General features: G+C 38.8%; 1 protein-coding gene across 2 annotated transcripts in view; it reads right to left on the reverse strand.

Moving 5' to 3' along the window:
- Positions 1 to 1,060: 1,060 nt before the first annotated feature.
- SPARCL1 (SPARC like 1) overlaps positions 1,061 to 23,500 on the reverse strand; it is a 46,542-nt gene continuing 24,102 nt past the window's right edge. For both annotated transcript variants that reach the window (XM_080797543.1, XM_080797544.1), the window contains 10 exons: positions 21,295 to 21,359; positions 18,069 to 18,242; positions 16,695 to 17,690; positions 15,110 to 15,182; positions 14,216 to 14,334; positions 13,379 to 13,499; positions 11,317 to 11,453; positions 9,266 to 9,414; positions 8,296 to 8,444; positions 1,061 to 1,750 (listed from right to left, as the gene is read on the reverse strand). In XM_080797543.1, the coding sequence (XP_080653669.1) occupies positions 1,722 to 1,750; positions 8,296 to 8,444; positions 9,266 to 9,414; positions 11,317 to 11,453; positions 13,379 to 13,499; positions 14,216 to 14,334; positions 15,110 to 15,182; positions 16,695 to 17,690; positions 18,069 to 18,242; positions 21,295 to 21,348 (2,001 nt within the window). In that variant the 5' untranslated portion in view covers positions 21,349 to 21,359 and the 3' untranslated portion in view covers positions 1,061 to 1,721. The remainder of the gene's footprint in view (positions 1,751 to 8,295; positions 8,445 to 9,265; positions 9,415 to 11,316; positions 11,454 to 13,378; positions 13,500 to 14,215; positions 14,335 to 15,109; positions 15,183 to 16,694; positions 17,691 to 18,068; positions 18,243 to 21,294; positions 21,360 to 23,500) is intronic.

A 23,500-nucleotide genomic window follows, 5' to 3' on the forward strand; every position in this document is an offset into this window, starting at 1 on the left:
AGTGGACAGAAAATTTAAGGTTCTAAAATTTTCTATTATTAAATAATATTTGTCAGTCCAAAATGACCTTATTTTCAAATAAAACATGTTAAATAAACAGGTAGTGTCTTTATAATTAAAATCACTTTCACTGTTCTAAAACATTTAAAGTGGTAATTTAGTTCTAATTAATACCTCCAAATATAATTTCACTGTTCCTAACAAATTCATAAATTTATAACTGTAATTAAGACTTCTCATGTCATTTCTCTGCAGCTACAAATAAAAACATTCTGAATTTTGGAATAATTTCTAAACCTATTTCTGTAGCTGGAGAAAATTATATATAATATTTAGACTTTGATTAATCAAACTGAACTTAATTATTTAGAAATGATGGGTGTGATGTGATCTGGTTAAGAACAAGTGACTCACAAAGCTAAGAAAATAGATAATATGATTTTGAAGCTAATCAGAGAAAATTATCCTGTTAAAAAACAAGCTTTTCCAGGAGTTCCTTCAGATGAAATTTCTTGGGCAGATTCTCTCAGTGACTACAATAGACAAAGCTCTTAACAACCATGATGACACATTTTTGATTATTAAAAAAAAAAAGACAATTGCATTGATTATCTTTCATTTCAGATAGGAAAACATGTAACAAAACCATTTTATTTTCTTTTAAATATTGTTAAGTAGAATATAGAAGGTGTCAGATTCTTTTACTGCTTTGGTTCAGACCTTGGAAAAAGCTCTATTATGGTGTCTTATTATTTTCGCAATCTAGCCTTTACTGTATTAATAGTTACCAAAGAAGAAAGAGTTCAAATGAAAACAAAATTTCTCTTATGACCAATTTCTTGCTATCAATTTACAGTAGTAATATTTATCTCTGACTACACTGGACATTAAGACACTTCAGAGCTTTTTTACGGTCTGCATTATCTTTACATTACTTTTATTTTGAGGACACGAAATGTGTAGAAATTTTGTAGGGTCCCCCTTCCCCCCAACAGCTGCATGAAAGTTAGAATTAGTTGTATTGAGCAGTGCATAATCATCCATATTTTAAACCGAACTTAGTAGAAAGCACTTGAATTTATTTCTTTTCTGTTTAAATTTACAGTACAACGAAAGACATTAATAAACATCTACCATTTAGCAATTGAGTATTTGTTTCCTATAGGAAACATCTCCCCCAACCACACTCACTTCTTTAAAGTAGTAGGACCTAGGAAGCACAATGATAATTTGATTTGAAGTGTGAGTTCTGAGTTGGTCTTTCACATATGGTTGTTAAATAAATGACTGGAAATAAATTTGAGTAAGCATTTAGAATTTTATTAGGACGTTAAGATGCTGAAAATAATACACATTAACAACAAAAGAACATTATACCATTTTCTTGAAGTATACATGATACTATGAACAAAATGAATGTAGTATTTTCTTGAAGTTTTATAATTAGTAAGTATCTCATAAAGGGATGCAGAGAGTGATGACTTAAACTCCTGTTCACAAACAGTACACAGTATTTTGAATATGCTGACTTTATTTAAAGTTTTATTTCCAAAGCTAATGTTAAATGCTTGGTGCATACACTGTTAGCAAGCAATGACTCTCATTGTCTTCTCATATATTTTGCTAAATATAATCTACAAGTATTGCGGCTGCATATATTTTCAGGAGTGGTCAGGAACACAGGAGGATGCTGGAATGTTTGAATTCTCTCAAATCTTTATTCAAAATAGGAGGTTTTCATCTATGTCTTCTGTAAAAAACAAAAACAAAACAAAACACACTTTCAGAAAATAGCCAGAGTAGTAATAGAAACAAATAATGTCAGAGCTAAGGGATTAGAGAAACCATCTAATAAGACTGTAGGATGGTTCTTGACCCTAGTAGGGCATCAGCATCACCTGTGAAGTTTTAAAAAGATACCATATGCTTTCAGTTATATGTGGAATCTAAAAAACAAAACAAATGAACAAACAAAAGGCAGAAATAGAGAACAAACTGATGCCTGCCAGAGGAGAGGGGTAGGGAGATGGGCAAAATGGGTGAAGGGGAGTGGGAGGTACAGACCTCCAGTTATGGAAGTCACAGGGATAAAATAAAATAAAAGGTACAGTGTAGGGACCCCTGGGTGGCTCAGTAGGTTAAAGCCTCTGCCTTCGGCTTGGGTCATGATCGCAGGGTCTTGGGATCGAGCCCCACATCGGGCTCTCTGCTCAGCAGGGAGACTGTTTACTCTTCTCTCTCTCTCTGCTTCTCTGCCTACTTGTGATCTCTGTCTGTCAAATAAATAAATAAAATCTCTAAAAATTTTTTTAAAAAAAGGTACAGTGTAAGGAATACAGTCAATGGTACTGTAACAATAGCTTTGTATGGGGACAGAGGGTAGCTACACTTGCAGTGAGCATAATGGTAACATATAGATTTGTTGAATCCCTATACTGTACACCTGAAACTAATGTAACACGATGTGGTCAACTGTACCTCAATTAAAAAAAAAAAAAGATGTACCCTCAAGCCTTATCCCTGGCCTCCTGAATCAGAACTTCCAGGGGTGGGCTAATGGCATGTATACATTTAAAAACCTCCACTGATAGTTCTTTTTTTTTTTTTTTTAAGATTTTATTTATTTATTTGACAGACAGAGATCACAAGTAGGCAGAGAGGCAGGCAGAGAGAGAGGAGAAAGCAGGCTCTCCACGGTGCAGAGAGCCCAATGCGGGGCTCGATCCCAGGACCCTGGGATCATGACCTGAGCCGAAGGCAGAGGCTTTAACCCAATGAGCCACCCAGGTGCCCCCACTGGTAGTTCTAAAGTAGGGTTGAGAAGCACTGATAGAGGCCCAGCCAAGAAAGTGTTGAGTATACTAACCTCTAAGGATTGTTAAAATATAATAGAAATAAGTAGAAGTATGGTGTCAATTAAATCCAATTTCCAACCAAGTAATTATTATTTTTTGTGCATGCACGAGAGAGAGTTAGAGAGAGAGAATGCACGCACCAGAGTTGGGCGGGGGGTGGGGGGAGAGGGAGAGGGAGGGAGAATCTTAAGCAGCCCTCACAGCCAGTGTAGAGCCCAACACAGGGCTCAATCTCACAACCCTGAGGTCATGAAGCTGAAATTGAGAGTCAACTGCTTAATGGACTGAGCCAGCCAGGTGCCCCTCCAACCAGGTAATTATACAAGAACTTGTTGCCTCACCTATGGAAGAAGACAGCATCTCTTAGGGGTTATGAGACCACTCCTACCTATGTGGCCCACCCTCACTCAATAATTGTTGAACAAATGCTTAAGCAGATGAACTTGAAATACATTAAACTAATACCCTGTCTGGAACACCAGGTAATTTTCCTGCCCAATATAAGTCTCTGCCTAAGAATAGGAAAGATTACAAACTTTGGCATATTTCTTTTGAACAATGGTTTCATTTGTAAAATGGACATTTTAGGCTCATTACTTGTAAATTTACTTACTGTTGTGCTCATACTTTTTGTCTTCTTTCCGTTGTTTGGATGAGAGATGTCCCTCCTGCTGACTTTAGGCTAATTCTCTGCCTGTGCCCAGGATCTCTTCTGACCTCCGAAATTCTCCCCTAATTTTCCTCTTTTGCTTCTTTTTCTTATATCCTCTACCTTTCCTTCCTCCCTGGGCCCTTCCTATTAGCATTTAAATATGCTGCAGATCCAGCCTTGAGAACAGCACCTGGCTCTATGTGGACCATCTGTAAACATCTGTTGAATGAATGAATGAGCCAGTGCTCAAGCTTATTTTATTCCCCGAAGTGCTTCTCTCAACTATATATGCCTCTTTAGCTCTTTCCTGCCTTTAAACAGCCACTCTTTACCATTTCTCATCTATTCTTTCTTAGTCTATAGAACCTGGCTTCCATCTCTACCATTCCTCCAAAATCGCTCTTACTAGGGCCACCCAGGATATCCTTAGGTCTATGTAAAAGGAACATTCTTCTTAGACTTTTATCTTGACATCTCAGCAGCATCTGGCACTGTGATCTCTTCCTCCTCTTCAAAAACCTCCTTTGACAAGGCGCTCTCCTGTTTTCTTCCTTCCTTTCAGGAAACTTTTCATTCTTTTTTGTGAACTCCTTCTTCCTCCTCTATCTATCATCCAGATGTTGTTGTTCCTTGGTGTTCAACCCTAGAGCCTTCTCCATGTAACTCAACACATTTTTCTTGGGAAAGCAATTCCCTTCTATGGTGCTAATTACTTTCTGTATGCTCATAATCCTCAAATATGTACTTAAGTTCCAAAATCCCATCTTGAAAAGCTGACTTATGTATTTATCTATCAACTGCACCTTGTCTCCCACATACTTAAAAGTTCAACATGTCATAAGTGGAAGTTATCATCTTCCCCAAATCCGCTTCTGTTCTTGTGTTTTCTATCTCTGTTTCTCTGTTTACCTGCCTGGCCTGAGCAGGGAACCTGAGTCTCATACTTCTCTTTCTCTCAATCTCTCTACTATCTGCTCCCTGCCCCCACATATTTCCTAGCAAACTTTGTCTTAGATATAGATATAGATACAAAAATATCTATAGATATAGATACAGAAATATCTATACACCTTGAATATGTTTATATTCTTAAATATACCTGCAATATGTTTATATTTTTAAATGCATCTTGAATAGGTTTCCTTCTTTTCCCCCACTGTAACTGCCCGAGTTCAAGTTCTCATCAACTATACGTGAACTTACCACAAGTCCTCTCAACTCTTTTCGGGCTTCTCCACAATGTAACCAAAAGAATCTTTCTTAAATACAGATCTAGTGAAATCACTCCCTTGTTTAAAACACTTTCATGATCCTCCAGTACTCTTAGCATAATGTCTTTAACTGGTTTAGTTGGACCTGCATGATCTGACTCGTTTGCTCTGTTGGTCTTGAACTTGGAAGGTTCTTCTGAAGATTAAAGTGGATACACGGTATGTCATGGGCACTAAATAAGTAAGACTCCTTCACCTTTTAATTAAACCTCATTTTTACACATAAGGAAAATGAGACTTGCTGAGGTTAAGAGGTATGCCTTAATTCACATAGCTAGTGAATGACAGAGCTGGAATATTTGAGCACATCTAGCTCAGATAAAAGTCAGTTAAAATTCAGGAAAACACTGGCTAAAATTTATCTCGTCTTTCTGTGGATTTCTCAGCCATAAGGGAAGGAAGGACATGCTTAGAAATATTTTGTTTTGTTTTGTTTTCCCTAGCTACATCCCAAACCAGTAACTTGTTTACTTATTCTGACGGAATATTAAATATCTGCTTTATTGGTTTACTATGTGATAATTCTTTCCCTTCTTCGAAATAATGTAATCATGGCCAAACCACAGTGAACAAACAAGATCATTAGGAGCTTTTCGAGTCACTGAACTCTAAGCCCTTCCGGCTCCTCCCAGACAACCACCCTGCACAGAGCCTGAGTGAGACTACATGCTGAAGAGCTGCCAGAAGTTTCAGAACAGTGAAGCACAACTGGTTTCCTTAAATAAATGGCCTCTGTTCCAGTTCGATCACTCCGTTAAAATCAAGTGCAATATAAAAGGGCACACACAAATATGGTCTGTCCCCAGATTTGGGGAAGATGATAAACTGAATGGGAAAACTTAGTTTTCCCCCTCTTGATAATGGTGGAGTAGAGGGAGTAGGATGCGGTGGCTCTACTTGGGTATATTTTGTCCCTTTTTAAAAATTTGAACTCAATCAGCCAACATATAGTACCTCATTAGCTTCAGATGTAATGTTCAATAACTCATCAGTTGCGTGTAACACCCAGTGTTCATCACTTCATGTGACCTCCTTAATGCCCATCACCCAGTTACTCCATCCCCCACCTACCTCCCCTCCAGCAACCCTCAGTTTGTTTCCTAGAGTTAAGAGTCTCTCATGGTTCCTCTCCCTCTGATTTCTTCCCATTCAGTTTTCCCTCCCTTCTCCTATGATCCTCTGCACTATTTCTTATATTCCACATATGAGTGAAACCATATGATAATTGTCTTTCTCTGATTGACTTATTCCGCTCAGCATAATATCCTCCAGTTCTATCCACGTTGATGTAAATGGTAAGATTTCATCCTTTCGGATTGGTGAGTAATATTCTATTGTATATATATACCGCATCTTCTTTATCCATACATTTGTCAATGGACATATGGGCTCTTTCCACAGTTTGGCTATTGTGGACATTGCTGCTATACACATTCAGGTGCAGGTGTCCCTTTTGATCACTACATTTGTGTCTTTGGAGTAAATACCCAGTAGTGCAAATGTTGGGTCATAGGGTACCTCGATTTTTAGCTTCTTGAGGAACTACCATACTGTTTTCCAGAGTGGCTGTATGAAAAGCCCACAGTGAATATCGTTCTCAATGGGAAAAAACTGAGAGATTTTCCCTAAGATCAGGAACACACCAGGGATGCCCACTCTCACTAGCTGTTCAACATAGTACTAGAATTCCTAGCCTCGGCAATCAGATAACAAAAAGAAATAAAAGTGCTTGGGATGTCACATCCATATTGGCAAAGTAGAAGTCAAACTCTCACTCTTCACAGAAGACATGATACTTTATGTAGAAAACCCAAAGACTCCACCCCAAAACCGCTAGATTTCAAATTCTGTCCTTTTTAACATAGCAATTAGAAAAGGCAGTTTCAGGCATTTTTAGGAATATATTTGAATTTATAAGTACTGTGCTTATAGAATAGATGTTAGAAAGGAAATTGGTATTATTTATGCAGGTCTCAGTCTTACTAGCTTGTTAATTTCCTATCAGTGTTAACAGGATATAAACAGTATGTCATGGCCCACCTCCAAGAGCTCCTCCCATATTATAGCAGGGTTGTCTGTCTGACCAACAGAATATAGAAGAAGTAATGTATGTTACTCATGCAATTAGGTTACAAAAGACATTACAGCTTCACTCTTGGATTCTTTCACTCTCTGTTTTCTTTCTGATCACCCACTCCGGAGGAAACCAGATGTGGTGCTGTTAGCAATCCCATGGAGAAGACCACATGGTGAGGAAATGAAGCCTCCCAACATAGTGGCCATGTGGGTGAGCTTAGAGGAGATCCCAAGCCAGAACCATCCAGGTAAACTAATCTTAGATTCCCGATCTTGGAAACTGTGAGATTTTAAGCTTCTAAGCTTTAGAGTAATTGGTTTTGCAGCAATAGGCAACCAATACACAACAGCTGGTGCTCACAGAAATACACATTCTTTGCTCATTACAATTGTGTTTATTTCACAGAACAAAATTGCAGAGGAAAAGAGCTAAGCTTCTCTGCTTACCTACTTATCAATAAGTATATTCTCCTACTCTCAGCTCTTTTCTTTAATATCAAGGCATTCTACATACCATGAAGAATATTTTTAAAGTGAAGGTCATACAAGTTACCTCTTTTTGGGAAATTCTGACCTTTGATGAACTTACTTCTCTTTATTGATTGGCTGGACATTCATCCTACTTGTATGTTGTCAACATATGTATAAAACCCTTGCTTTAGAGATTTGATGTTTACTGTTGATTTACATTGTGCAAGCGGTTCTGATTTTTCATTTTTTGAATATCTTTCAAATCTTGGTCATTAAAAACATGCTTGCTCATAAAAATCAGCTTTAACTTAGGAAAATAAAAGGAAATACATTAAGACATAACCTGGCAAAACAAATGTCTAAAACAAGTTCCTCCATCACAGGAGTAATGAAAGAACCCTCTGATTATTATTATTATTATTGTCATTTATATTATTATTATTACAACTACTATTATTTTTGTCATTGAAGATGCAGTCATGGATTAAAGGCATAATATCTGGACACATCCTATTGTGATAGGAGGCCCAATCTTTAGTGTATCCATAATGAATTCTAAGATTTTTCTGACATCTCCCACTGGCAGAATCAGACTTGTTCTTTTACTCTTTACCTATGATTTTTAGAAGTTTGGACCAATACTCTGGCTAAGAAAGGATATAAAATCCCTCCTTTCTCAGATGGGTAGTCTTCTGATATTTGGCACAGCTCTTGGGATTGATGTTATTTTCTTTGGTTTAGCCAACTGCTAAGACCTCGGTGTATCATAAAAAGAGTATCGTAACGGAAGTAGGCAAGGACCTTGCCATGACAGTGTGTGCACTGAAGGAGTCCTACCTGTGGTGCTGCCACCTTCCTGCCTGGAGGTTTCCATCTGAGGATGCCACAGGACCTCTCTAGGAGGGCTGCAGGGCTTAGGGCTCTGCTGGAGAAAAGGACACCCCTTTCCCCCGGCTGATGATGAATTTACCTTCTTTAATTCCAAAGCAGTGGCCCCACTCCATCAGGGTGATGTGCTTATCCTTGTTGGGGTCACACTCCTCAAAGAAGCGAGTTATGCAGTGTTCCATGGGCACCAGAGATGCTCGCAAAGGAGCTAGCTCAGAATGAGTCAAGACTCTGCAATAAAGTGAATGACACTATGTTAAAGAGTAGCTTACATATTAAATTAATTTTTAGGATAACCAAGGTGTTTTTCTTCCACAAGGTTGATAAGTATGCCAAATAAATAGTATACTCATGAAAAACTGTAAATGAAATAAACTATTTAGGGGTAAGACAGACAGTGCTTGGGATGTCACAAGGTTTCCTTCCTCACTGGGAAGTATCCTCCCACCATCTTAAATTTATAGGGATGCCTTCATGTTTGTACAACCTGGCTCTTACCCACTGACCACAACTGATTGTTCTAGGTGTAGGCATTTGACCCAAGTTGGGCCAATCAGATTATCTTGGGAATTTAGGATCAAGAATGAGAAAGAAGGGGCGCCTGGGTGGCTCAGTGGTTAAAGCCGCTGCCTTCGGCTCAGGTCATGATCCCAGCGTCCTGGGATTGAGCCCCGCATCGGGCTCTCTGCTCAGCAGGGAGCCTGCTTCCTCCCTTCTCTCTCTGCCTGCCTCTCTGCCTACTTGTGATCTGTCTGTCAAATAAATAAATAAAATCTTAAAAAAAAAAAAAAAAAAAGAATGAGAAAGAATTGAAGGAGTCTCTGCTGCAGGCTAGGTCTTAACACCTAAACTTGGGAACCGTGGTGTGGCCATATTCTGTTCTTTTCAAAACAGTTTTGTGTTTAGACACCTAACCACATATTTTTGGGATTGCAGTGTTCTAAATCAGAGCTGGGAAACTTCTAAATTTGTTTAGAATTATCTTTGTACAGATAACTAAGACATTAATGTCTGGGCGATGACCTAGTAAAGGAAAGGTAAAGAGTTTTTACCTGTCCATAGGATGTTGGTCGAGTTCACCAAACTGCCAGTGCACAGGATATACATACATGTGGTAGTTTTTCTTAAAGTCCCTTAAGAGAAGGTCAATGGAATGGTCCCCAGCCAAGAGCCTCTTTTCATCCAGGTAAATTTTCTTGACCTGGGATTAGGAAGGGAGAAAATCATCAGGGAATCAGACAAGTGTAATGGAATTATCATTTGCTAAACTTTACTTAAAGAGTGATAGTGACATGACAGAGGAAAATAAGCCCAGACCATCATATGAGACCAAAAAAAAAAAAAAAACTTTCTAATCAACACTATCGATTTTCTTAGTTCTACAGAGAATAACAGCTAACATTTAAAAAAAAAAAACCCACAACCTGTGGTTTTCAGAAGAGATTTAAGTATTTTTTGATTTTTCTTTTAACCAGGTACTATTCATCACAGTAGGAAAATGTTTTAATGAAAGGGGCTGAACTGACTCAAGCAAAATTATTGGTTAGTAAAAAGTCTTGTTTTTCCCCTGGTGGCATATTCCATTCTTAGTTCTCTGGGTATTTTTGTACAGTGTGTGCTTACAATCAGTCTAGCTGTTGTGTGACACCACTTGGCCATTCTCATTAGATTTTCTCTGTTTTGTATATAATGCTCTCAAGGTTTTCATGATGATGTATTAAAGAGAGAGGACAGACATTATTTCCAGACAATTCATGTAAAACTCTCAACTTGTGATGTTACTCATGAAGTAACCGGAAGCAATTCGAACAGAACTTCTACTTATTCCCATGGCCGCCTCCACCAACCTCCCTCCTTGTTATCATGGATGAACTTCCTGTGCTCTGAATATAAGCCCGACCTTTCACAGGTGCTCAGGAGCCTACCCCTTTTCACCTCTTCAAGAACACTCAATGGCAGCTGGGCACCTTTTCTACCACTCATTAGTTTTTCCTTCTTTATTGGATTACTAGAGAGGCATACAAACGTCCTCTACCATCTCCCACTGGTAGATGGGACTCATATTCCCTTCCATCTGCCCCCCATTTCATTTTTCACCTTTATAGCAAATGCTTTGAAAATATTGTGTGTATTTGCTGCTTCCACATCTTTTCCCCTATTCTCTTTTGAACCCTGCCCACTCAGGCTCTTCTCCTCTCCATTCTGCAAAAACAGCTTCTGTCAAGGTCAACTCTAGGACCACCACATGCCAAATCAGTGGCCCACTCAGTCCTCATCTTAGATCCTGTAAACAGCATTTGACATAGCTAATTCACAGCTTCCTTTTTGCTTAATTTTTTCTTCAGAGCATGTTTTATCCCATCTGACTTTTCTTACACATGTTTGCATATTTATTTACATGTTTATATATGTGCATGTATGTTCATATTTGCAATATGTATATACATACATACATCTACACACACACACACACACACACACACACACACTTATTTGTTCAGAATCTCTTTGTCTAGAACGTAAGGTCACGAAGGCAGAGATTTTGTTTGGTTTATTGCTGTACCTCCAGTACATAAATCAATTCCAGATACCTAAGATGCACTCAATAGCTATTTGATGAAAGAATTTTCTCTGAGAACTTCTGGAATAAATATTCTAAACTTTAAAACCCTGATATATTACTGACTTTGCAAGTAAGGAATTTCTCTTATACCATAAATCTGTATGGCCTAGGAAGGCAGAAAATATGTTTAAATTTAAATACTATGCCTGGCCCTGAACATAGAAATGCTGAATTGAGGTTTACTTTGCTCAACCAGGGTTTGCTCTGGGCGTGAGTTAAAGAGTCCTTGCTCGGGCCACTGTCCTTTGAGTAGGAATGGGGTGGTTTGGCCATGTCTCAAGCCTTGTGGCATGAATGGTGACCCCTACTATTCTGTTAGTACGTATAAACTTACCAGGTGCGGGGGGAGGCAAAGTGGGCTCTTGCTGATATGCAGAGGGAGGTAGGTCCCTCTTCCCCGCCCCCCCCACATCTTTTTTCCTCAGGCCCTGTAGGTAGACACTTAGGGATCTGACCCCCGGATGACTTTGGATAACTTACTTTATTTCTCTGCTTCTCGTTTAGATATCCAGCATGTTCAGGGTTTGCTTCATAGAGCTGCATGAGGATATTCTTGAGCCAGTCTCTCATCCTTAGGGGAAACTGAGTCACTTCAAAGTCTGTACAAATAGGAATGGCTGTTCCAAGAGGAAAGAAAAGGGATTTTTTAAAAAGATTATTTATTTATTTGACAGAGAGAGAGACAGCGAGAGAGGGAACAAGTAGGGGGAGTCAGAGAGGGGGAAGCAGGCTTCCCGCCAAGCAGGGAGCCCGATGTGGGGCTCGATCCCAGGACCCTGGGACCATGACTTGAGCCAAAGGCAGACACTTAATGACTGAGCCACCCAGGTACCCCAAGAAAAGAGATTTTAACCTTTAGGTCCTACTCCTATCTTAAGGCAAGTCGTCACAACAGGAAGCCTAACAACATCTGGTGGCCGAGCGCTCCCTCACTGACTTAACATCACAACAGTGTCCTTAACCATGGCGGCCCAGCAGGACTGCCTAGCGTGCTTTATAAACACCCCAGACACGGCTTCCATTCAAGGAAATTCTGATGTGATTGCTTCGGAGTGGAGCTTGGGCATCAGGATGTTTTAAAAGATCCAAAGAAAATTTTGAAACACAGGCAAGGCTGAGAACCACTGTTCTAGAATCAGAAAGTGGGCATGTAGAGGTAGAGGACACAAGAACTCTTCATTAGGAGAAAAAAGACAAAAGTGGAAGTTAGATTATGCTGTGGTAACAAATAATGTTCAATCTCAGTGGCTTAAAAGAACAAAGGGTTTGGTTCTTTTTCTTAGTTTTATTGAGATGTAAGTGAGTAAATTCAAGCTTACTGTGTAAGTTCAAGGTGTACAGCTTAATGCCTGACATCCATATTTTGTGCTAGGACTACTACAATAAGTTTAGTTAACTGTTATCATCTCATCCAGTCACAAAAGTTTTTACTTTTCCTTGCATGAGAACTTTCAGGATCTACTCTGAGCAACTTTCAGATATACTATTTAGCAGTGTTAATTACCATCACTGTTTTGGACGTTCGAGTCCAATACAAGTTGGCAAGAGGGCTCTGCTCATGGCAGTCTCTCTGGGGCTCAGGATCATGAGGACACCACCATCCCCAGACAAGGTTGGGGGAACATAGACAACCACACACTAGCTCTTAAATACATCTGCCCAGAACTCACATGGAGGCTTTTGACTGAAATTTCATTGAGCAGCTCATATGGCCACATTTAACATTCAGAGCGCTGAGAAGTTTAATATTCCTGTGCGTCAGGAAGGAGAAGAGAACTGGAAATATTAGTGAGCATGGTTAACGTGGAGAATTACTTAGTGATAAGGAGATCCAAACACACTTGAGAGTATCTTGGGGGAAGGAAGACAATTAAGAAAACTTCTGGAAGGATATATTGTTATAAAACTTCTTGGCGGAGACTTAACGTACATTGAAAAGAGGACAAGTAATTTAGCAAAATTCCAATGACTTGTCTCAGTTATTAAGTGGTAACATTATCATAGTGGTTCTGAACCCTGGCTGCACGTTAGAATTGTCTAGGTTACTTTAAAAACAAATGAAAAAACAATGCCAAAGCCCCAACCCCGTCCAACTCTATCAGTCTCTTATAATTAAAGCCTGGGCATTTTTCTTATTCTTTCTTCTTTTTTTTTTAGATTTTTTTTTTTAAATTTATTTGACAGACAGAGATCACAAGTAGGCAGAGAGTCAGGAAGAGAGAGAGGAGGAAGCAGGCTCCCCGCCGAGCAGAGAGCCCGATGCAGGGCTCAATCCCAGGACCGTGGGATCATGACCCGAGCTGAAGGCAGAGGCTTTAACTCACTGAGCCACCTAGGTGCCCCTGGGCATTTTTCTTTTTCTTTTTCTTTTTCTTTTTTTTTAAGTCTCTCTAGTAGATTTTAGTGAGCATCCTAGGTTCAGAACTACATTAGGCTTTTTCCGTTTGCATGTATGAGTATGTATATATATTATTCAGATATACAGAGATTCACCCCAATCCTCTCAGCAATGGTGGTTGGCAGAATAGTGATGGAATCTTACATTTGCAGGCTCCAAAATAATCCAGCTGTAGTTGGTGCCCTTTTTTGGTCCCTTCCAGTTTACATTTAGTAGCAAACAGATGACAGGAGCTAGCATAGGTCTGGTTGTCAGTGCCACAAACCTAGGACAGACAAGCGTGAGAAAAAGCTCATGTTTCTGAACGTACAGTGGGGAAAGACCCTGCTCCTTAAAGCTTACAGACTGACTGATCAACTGTGCCAACAATGTGGTCACGTAAGTGAAGTTATTAAAATGATAACTGTCCCATTTGGTAAAAAAAAAAAAAAAAAAGAAAGAAAGAAAAGTCAACTAAATTATACCAGTGGTGAAGAATTTAGCTCTAGATAAGCTCACTAGAATGCAAACTGCAGATGTTCCAAGGATACAGTGAATTTTAAAATGAGTTCTAAAGATCAATGCCATTATTACCCTTTTAGGGCACCGTGAAAACTCCTTGTTTTTTTTTTTTTGTTTTTTTTTTAAAGATTTTATTTATTTATTTGACAGACAGAGATCACAAGTAGGCAAAGAGGCAGGCAGAGAGAGGGGGAAGCAGGCTCCCCGTGGAGCAGAGAGCCCCATGTGGGGCTCGATCCTAGGACTCTGGGATCATGACCTGAGCCGAGGGCAGAGGCTTTAACCCGCTGAGCCACCCAGACGCCTGAAACTCCTTGTTTTTACTGGTATTTGTTCCTGTTCAACATTATTTCAAGTATTAGATGATAACCAGGACATCTGCCTTTTTTTTTTTTTTTTTGCCAAATATTTCAATTGCAAACCACTTTCGTTCAAATCGCTATTTGGGACCCTTTAGAGACCCTTTTGTAGAATACTTACCTGGTCAAGGAGTTTTGTAGGAGGACAAGTCACTGAATCTTGGCAAACACAGTGGGGTTTTCCCTGTTGGTCAGCCTTACAGATGTGTCCTCTTTTACACTGGAAGTTCATGCAAGAATCTAACAGAAAATTTTGGACAAGAAGCATGAGCAAAGCTGAACTGAGTATGCAATCTCAAATTCATCCAGATGATTAGCTCTGTTTGCATTAAGGAGAAAAAATTTGGGAAAATATTAGAAACCATTTTAATGGACATGTTAATGTCAAGATAGGGCCCTCTGGCATTAGACTGTTTTACACAATAGTTAAGATTTTCTGTGCAGTTTGAATTTGGAATTTAAAAACAACAACAACAACAACAACAACAAAACCAACCAAACAAAAATTAAAAAGAACAAACAGCTCTTCTTGGCCTGCCTACAATGGCCATAGTCTGGAGTCTATAATTCAAGGCTGTCCAAGTTGGTCAGAAGTTAAATAAGTCAGGAAATTTTTATCATGTTGAAATTAAAAATGTCTGTGATTGGGGTATGCAATTGGGAATTAGGTCTGAATTAAATAAGGTGTCTAAATTTACTAATAAGTTATGGATTTGAGATTAAATAAGGTAGAATTCATTCTTCTCAGAAGCAAAAGGATTTTGGAAAAAAGAAGAATCTAGATTTCATACTAGTATTACAATAAGACTTCCAGATTGTAAACACATTTGCCCATAGTTGTATATCAGATGTGTGCAAGTGAATGTCAACAACTTATGAGAACATTTTCTTGGGGAGGATTTGGGAGAGGAAATTTCTGTGAAGCAGTGACAAATGATGGAATGGGGACAGCCTAAGTAACCATTCCATTTCTTCCTTGATACCGTCACAAGCTGCCTGCTTAGCCCGTACTCACCGATACCATGCACCATTCTGTTGTCTTCATATGAACTTTCATCTTCTTTCGGTGAGCTCTCTGCTTTCTTGGCCTTTATAATAACAAGAGCAGAAGCTGAAGTCTATTTAGGGGAAAGCCATTATAATTTGTATTCCCACTGCATACCTTCACAAAGCTTTTCATACCCAAATCATTTCAGATCTCAAAAAGGTACCACCTGTAATTGTGAAAATAGCAACACTTTGAGAACAGGAGCCATTTGTGTCTTCAACTGGATTCAGTGCTATATCTCTGGGGATTACTCAATCAAAGTTGGAACTAACATCTGGAGCAAAGTTGGAACCTTCCCTTTGGATTTTGGAAAACAGTAGAAATGTAGTATTATCATGTGATTCCATACTTAAGACACATTCACATCAGTAATCCCTATGAAGCTGTTGATAAAGTTTTCTTATCAGATTTCCTTTTTTTATTTTTTCAAGATTTACTTTTTTATTTTAAAGAGGGAGAGAGCAAGTGTGGGGAGGAAGAGTAGAGGGAGAGGGAGAGAGAAACTCAAGCATGTTCCATGCTAAGCGTGGAGCCCTACATGGGGCTCAATTTCACGATCTTGAGATCAGGACGTGAATTGAAACCAAGAGTCAGATGCTTAACCAAAGGAGCCACCCAGGGGCCCCAGGTTTCTGAAGGGTAATAAAACTCTTACCGTAAAATGGCAGCAGAGGTCTCAGAAAGCAGGGTTACTGTTGACTTTGATCACCAAAAGCTATGTCAAGTCCTACTGGGTGGCTGCTAGGGTTTTGCATGAAAGCTCCGAATGATTTAAACCCAATAACAATATGCTTCCCCCCACTCCCACTATGCTGTGGTTTCCTGATGATCATTTTGGTGTGTGTTTGCTTAATAAAGTTACAGCTGAAGTCTTTATTCTTAATCTTTATAGTTAAATCAACAGACATTCCTGGATCTCTTACTACATTAGAGGCATTTTGCTATACATTGGTGATTCAACTTGAGTATTACATTGCATTCACTCTCAAGACATTGGAACAATAGTTGTCAGTGTCTCCCAACCCTCAGATCTGTCAGAGTTTATCATTCTAGTTCACTCCAGCCACTTTCAATTGCCTGTATCTGCCCCTCTGTGCCCAAAGTATCATGGCAATCTATCTGGCCTGCTCAAAGGAGAGACCAAAAGCGCTGGGGAATTAATACCTCTTCTAGCAATTCTCAGTCTGTATAAAGCCCTAGCTCCCTCGCTCTCCAGATGGGGTAATTCAGAGGAATTTGCTTTACATGGCTTTAATTATGTACCTTTGATTAGCTTCCTTTCCTTCCCTGTATCATGTTCCACTCCTCTTTGTTCCCTGAACTTGTCAAACTGTACTAAAATCCAGGATCTGCTTCTAGGGGAACCCAAACTAAACAGGCACTTTCAGCCTAGTGATGGAGATACAGAGGGAAATAAATAATTTTGATATATTTTCATAATGTGCCGATAGAGATAGGCATAACAGACTGTGAGAGCACAGAGAAAGGTCATGGCTATGTCTTGATAAAGCTAACTGCTCTATCAGAAAAGCATTATTGTAAAGAGTCTCACCTCTTGGTATTCTCCAGGCTCACTGGCATCTACGTTCCCATTCTCATGTGCTCTCTCTTTTTCTTTTTCTTCTTCATATTTGAGGTTATAGGCAATGGACTGAGATCTTTCAGCCTCTACGAAGGTCTCACTTGGGATGAATTCGTAGTCATCACTTGCATCGTGTCTGGGGTCATCCTCACCATCAGCATTAGCTCCGTGATTTCTGGGCATGTTACCAGCTTCAGTAGGCTCCATGGGCAGAGCTTCAGAAACAGACTTCTTATCTATCTCCTCATGGTTGCTGATAACATCAGGTTTTTCTTCTTGGCTCTGCCATTCAGCATCTTGATTGTGCTTGTTAATTTTTGATGCAGTTTCATCTTCCATTTCTGCATTGGAACTATCCTCTTCTTGTTCTTGGTTACTCTGATCAAATTCATCTTTCTGCATCTTGCTTACTTGAGTTGGCTGACTGGACTCTTCCAAAACATCATCAGATTGGGTACTGTCTTCTTCCTCCTTGCTGTTAGAATGCTCCTTGGGAAGTTCTCTCCCCCTTTCTTGGTTATCATTGTGGGTACCAACTTCTCCTCGTTCTTCTTCCCCTTCCTCTTCTCCATTGGAAATATCTGGATCCTGCTCTTGGTTTCCTTGATCACTTACATCTTGGCTATCTTTGTTGCTCCTATTCAGCTGAGGATGTAAATCATTTATTGGTTGTTCCTGTTCTTTTTCTGTTTTTGTGATGCTTTCTTGTTGGTTAGGATCTATAGTGGAACTAACATTAGGAGCAAGGGAATCAATGTTCTCTGGGACTTTTTTCTTTTGAGGCTCACCCATATCTTCTTGTAGGTCCAATATACCTTCAGATGGTATATACTCCAAATTCTCACTTAAGTCACTTTCACTTTCCTCTTCATCCTGTAATCTGAGCTCTGGGCTGTAACTCTGGTCCTGATCTGCTGACTGGTCATGGTTTTCCTCCTTTGACTTTAGTACTGAAGATTTGTCAGTCTTAAAAGAAAAGAAGTTTACTCTTGAAACAAATGATAATGGAATATCTATATTTTATTTATAATTCATAAGACAACACTTAATATTATTACTCTTTATCATCACATAATATCAAGTAAACTCATATATGATGTTCTCCACATTCTATAGCTAAAAGTTTAACCTGAATTCAAATTTTGTGAAATGACATGATTATATAGCACCTTGGCCGAAGGTGTAAAACTCATTCTCACAGTTCTTCTGGTGATTGATGTGATCACTGTCTTTTAAAAATTAAACTGACATGAGTGAGAATGAGGTAATATCCTTGACTACGCTTTGAAATCGAGACCTTTGGAAAATTTTAAAATTGTAATAGTGTAACCATGTTTCTTTTACCTCATGGTTTGGATGATCTACAGACACTGCAATTTCCTTTTCATTTTCTGCATCTTCAACCCTTAACATGGGGCTTGCAGTGTTGCTAGGTGTTACTAGTATTTCAGCCTGTTGGATGGAACTCAAGGAATCAGCAGTTGGTTTGGAATGATCAGACAGGAACCTTGCATTTGTCTGAAAAAATTAGAAATTAGCTCATGTTATTCATGTCTAGATGTTAACATTTAAAATTTCCAGTTACTCTTTTATTGTCATCATTATTAGTAGCAATATGCTTCATATATAATGTCCCTTAAAAGATTCTCTCGGGGCGCCTGGGTAGCTCAGTGGGTTAAGCCTCTGCCTTCAGCTCAGGTCATGATCCCAGGGTCCTGGGATCAAGCCCGGAATCGGGTTCTCTGCTCGGCGGGGAGCCTGCTTCCTCCTACCTCTCTCTGCCTGACTCTCTGCCTACTTGTGATCTCTCTCTATCAAATAAATAAATAAAATCTTTAAAAAAAGATACTCTCTAGAATTTTTAAGAATATAAACAAATGTCCATATTATAATGTTAAACTAAAACAGAATCACAAACATATTTAAGAAAATGTTATATATGCAGAGACTAGGTGAAAATGGAGCAAAAATTTTTTCAATAATAGTGTCTTTGAGCTTTCGAAGTATTTTCTGTGCTTTTCAAACTTTTAAAAAAATATAATATTCATACTTTATAATTTTGAGAACTGTTGTTTAGTAGAAAGTCCAAGTGAAATTAAATTAACCAAAGGATATAACACTACATTTCCTTAAGTTAACTTTTAAGTAACTGCTGCTAATTAGCAGAAAAGATATAAACTTTTTATTCAATGTTTATTTTCTTAACACTATCAGCCTTATATCCAACAAGAAATCTTACAATAAAAAATAATTTAATGTGGAACTAATTCAAAAGTAGTGTGAAACAGTACACTTTATTCTAGTCAAGAAGAAGAGCTATGGAGTATTATTTCAAGGAGAGGGATGGCTCTATTTCTAGCAAGACTAAAGGCATAGAGGAAGAGCAGGCAGTGATACAATGGAGAAGTTTAACAACGGACTTAGAAGAGATCTCCCTTCAAGTCTTGACTCTGTTATTAAGAATCTGTCACTTGACAAACTGTAAATCCCTACCCTGTCTTCTATCAAGGATTTCATAAGCAGAAATATCAAGATAAGTTGACACATATATAAAAGTCTGGAAATGGTAAAAAACTACCCGAGTGAAAAAATGACTGTTGTTAGCAGTGGTATGATACAGTGGTAACACTGTGAACTGTCTGATACCGTAAGCAGGCATTCACCACAAATCTTTATTGGAGAGATACTATGGATGCTCAGATGCCAGGCAGATCTAGGTGTAAGTACAGAACTCAGATTCTATTTGCACTGACTTGTCTTTATGATTACATTCTGTTGTACCGATTATATAAGGAAAGACATGGCATACAAGATTCATTTTAGATGCTGTTTGCTTTCTTGCTTCTCATCACCTTCTCAACTAAAAGGAGTAATGATATTTGAAAAAATTTCCAAAGAAGCCATTTATAAGAGAGAAAGGAGAAAGAATGGTGGCCAGTCTGGCAGATTGCCAGCAGGGACATCATGGAAGGCAATGGAAGGAGGAGATTTTAGCTTATTAGTGGGGAACCGCGCCCCCTCTCTGCACCCTTCTCCCTCTGCTCTGCCTCCTTAAGCTGGAAGAAATGCACAAAAAGCACGGCAGCTTTTCTTCTTTCAGAAATTTTCTGAAATCAAATTCTATTTTATTATTATTCCCACAGCTATAACAACATAACATCTAGAAATTTGTGTGGAATCTCCTAACCACACAGAATTCACTTATTCTGTAGAATTCAGGCAGGTGAGGAAAATGATACAAGATTTTTAATGGGTAAACCGTATGAGAAGATATTTAGCATTTTAGCATCTGACTGGATCTGCACAAGGAACTGTCCTAAAGAAAAAACATCTAAAATGTGTCTACATGTAGATGTGTTATTCAAACATTAGGTTGAGAGACACTTTTGATGTCTGTTTACATAGTGGCAACAGCTGCAAGGGCAAAACACATTTTTAGGAGAAAACAATGGGTCTGTGGAAGCTTCTTTCTGTCCTGAACATAATTTATCCCACTTTTGTAATTTCAAAGGACAATGTATAATTTCAGCTGGAGTAACTCCAGTTACTTAAGCATAAGCCCTAGCAGTGTTGTCATACACTCTGTTTTCTAAGAACTGCCTGGTCTGGGCGGCATGATGTTTGTCTTTGCTGACACATCTGTCAACCAAATGTTAGCCACCAGCTATCCAAAAACCAAGGACAAAAGCCTAGACAGAGTAGAGAATGAGGAAGAGAAGGGATGAGAGAAATTACTTTGTTTCTTTAGAGGAGACTGATTCCTCCATTTGGTGAAAAAGAAAAAATGGCACAAATCCTTTGGTTTGATTATAGATTAAATGGATCATTTGGGAGACACCTAGATGATCATCCAAGCCATGGTTCTGCTAACAACAGCAACAACAAAAACTTTCAGGTAATTTTAAGGGGGCTGACATGGTCTCAAATGATTCTGATTTGTGTGTAGACAATTTATTGCTGTGTGAATGGTGGGGACAGTGTATCTGATCATGAAGAAAAAAAAAGTTCTAGTTCTATTTTCAACAACCTCCACACCACCCCCCACCTCAAAGGATGAGTTAGGAGCCGATTTATGATTACGATTCCATTTCCTGCCCCTAACCCATCGGTTCCTGTTTTATTACAGACTCAGAATTGATCAGCCAGTATATATTTGAACTCGAAGAAAATGATGCTGAAGGGTATGGGTATGCACTCCCAAGACTTCTCATACTAATTTCTTGGGCTTCTCATGCTAAGTGATGAATTTTCATAGGACAATTTATTTCTTCCCGTTCTCGTTGGCATTTATGCCCTGGCACATCCCCTTTCTAAAAACCGATAATCGACATTTTCAGCTTTTGATTTATTCTATCTTGTGGAATCTGGTAGTTCTGAAAGAAGAATTCTTTTAGAAAGTATTTTATCTCAATTTTTCTAGTTGTTTGTTCCCTGCTTGGGAAAAAAATGACATTAAAATTAAAAAGAGAATTTCAAACCACTATATGCATACATTTTCTTTTTAAATGGAGGATGTCTAAATTAAATGTCAGGAAGGAGAGATGTAACAACAGAAAAAAAGGATATTTACCGGGATTGCAGCTGCAGTTCCCAAAATGTATAGGAAAAAAAGCACAGTCTTCATGTTTTCTAGGCCTGTGAACCAAGAAGATAATTAGCAGTGGTGGGTAAAATTTCCTTGTGAAAGATTAAAAGATAATCTCAGCAAATATTGAGCTTGATATTGATCCTTACAGTTAAATGTGATTATTGTCTTTGTGTACACTAACATATCTGGAAAAATGGATTAATGAGTTTTTACCCAATTGTGTCTCTGTGAGAATGACTCCTTGATTTTCCGGCCCAGCTGTGTTTGGCAGAACTTACCTCTCTTTATGCTTGTGTTTCCTTGAATAGAGGCGCTATGCAGATTTGGGTCTTAAGATTTGTGAGTGTTCACAGTGAAGATAAAAGTGACAAAGTGAAATAGTATATAGTATGTCAGGTTAGGATAAAACAACCTGCCTCTTCGGGGGTGAAGAAACACATACATTCAATGCAGAGTTTTAGGAATGAGACATTGTGCTGCCTAAAGCAGTCATCAGTGTTCATCTAATTTAGAGGTCTCACACTGGCAGTCTGTGTGGGTGGGTGGGGGCCTGCAGATGGGTTTGGTTTGGCAGGCACTGCGTATTTTAAAAGAGCATTTTAAAGTCCAAAGATTTCATGTAAAAACCCAGATCTGAACAACAACAACAACAGAACAAAACAAAAACTCCACCCTCCCCCACCGCCCCCCCGCAACTCCCCCAGATCTGCAGTTTCTCCTGAACCATTGGGCCTCTTAGCAACCACTGGTCTTCCCAGCAACAGCTAGCTGGATCTGAGCAGAGGCTCTCCTCCAAAAGAAGAGCTGGCATTTGCCCCTGGTCTGTTTCAGTTCTGTTATTTGCTTTGAATTTGAGTTTGGTTTGCTCTAAATGAACTTTTTCAGTTGAGAGATGAGGCAAGAGAAGCTCAAAGAGGTGAAGTAAATTGGCCTCCTGGGGAACTCTCTTAAAAGGAGTGGGTGATGTACATTTCCCTGTGGAGTATTTCTAAACCTGGCAATCCAACTCCATCTGGGATTAGGAACAGAGTTTCTAGTCTTTAAAAGATATTCTCTGGGTCTCCTGGAAATAGTAGGTGACTCTTTTAAATTATTTTTGCAATCTTTTATACATAAATGTATCCATAGAGCTTTAAATAATATTTTGAGGTTTATAAAGAATGTAAACAGTTTCTTCTACTGGTTACCTCAATATTTCAAAACAGATGCTTAAATAGACATTTAAAATAAATACATGTTTAAAAAACATATTAATGTTTAAAATTATTCTATTGATTTAATACTATAATAGCTATCATTTAACACACATACCATATGCATGCACACAATGCACAAACATACTCTTCTCCTTCCCCATTTCTCTTCCTAAACTAATGACATCACAATTCTTACTTAAATCACTATATAACATTTATGAATAATGTGTATATTCCTCACAGCTGAGCCAAGTAGTAATTTCCTGTGTTGAACCATACTTACATTTATTCTTGAACAATATTTTGTTTTGTCTGGCCTTAGAAATTGCCTCCCTTTTTTTTTTTTTTTTTAAGATTTTATTTATTTATTTGACAGAGAGAGAGATCACAAGTAGGCAGAGAGGCAGGCAGAGTGAGAGGGAGAAGCAGGCTCCCGGCCGAGCAGAGAGCCTGCTGCGGGGCTCGATCCCAGGACCCTGAGATCATGATCTGAGCCGAAGGCAGAGGCTTAACCCACTGAGCGACCCGGGTGCCCTGAAATTGCCTCCTCTTTTAATATACTTTTCCATGTATACTTATTCTTCCCCAGTTTTCCAACAACATTTAAAAACTCCTTTTAATATGGTAACAATGACAACACTAGAACAACAACAAACCCGTAAGAGAATCCCCAAGGCTCTTTTCCCCCTTGGAGTTGTCTCCCAGGTGTTGGTTGTCTTGCTCCACATGACTGATGCACCCCAGGCAGCCGGCCTGCTTTCCTCCTGGCAGGCTAGTCACCACCTCCCTGGGAATCCCCTTTCCTTTGCTCTTTTCCTGGGTTTCAGTTCTTGCTTCCTGGGTCCCATATGTTTTTCTTTTTTTTGGTGTTTTCTTTCATTTCATGGACCATATCCTCCAGAAGCTTCCAAAAGAAACAATATATACGGGACAGAAGTTTTGAGACTTCGCATATTAAGAAAACATGAGTATTTTATCCTTCACTTGATACA

The sequence above is a fragment of the Martes martes genome, assembly GCF_963455335.1.
Source record: "Martes martes genome assembly, chromosome: 2".
NCBI classification, from domain to species: Eukaryota; Metazoa; Chordata; class Mammalia; order Carnivora; family Mustelidae; genus Martes; species Martes martes.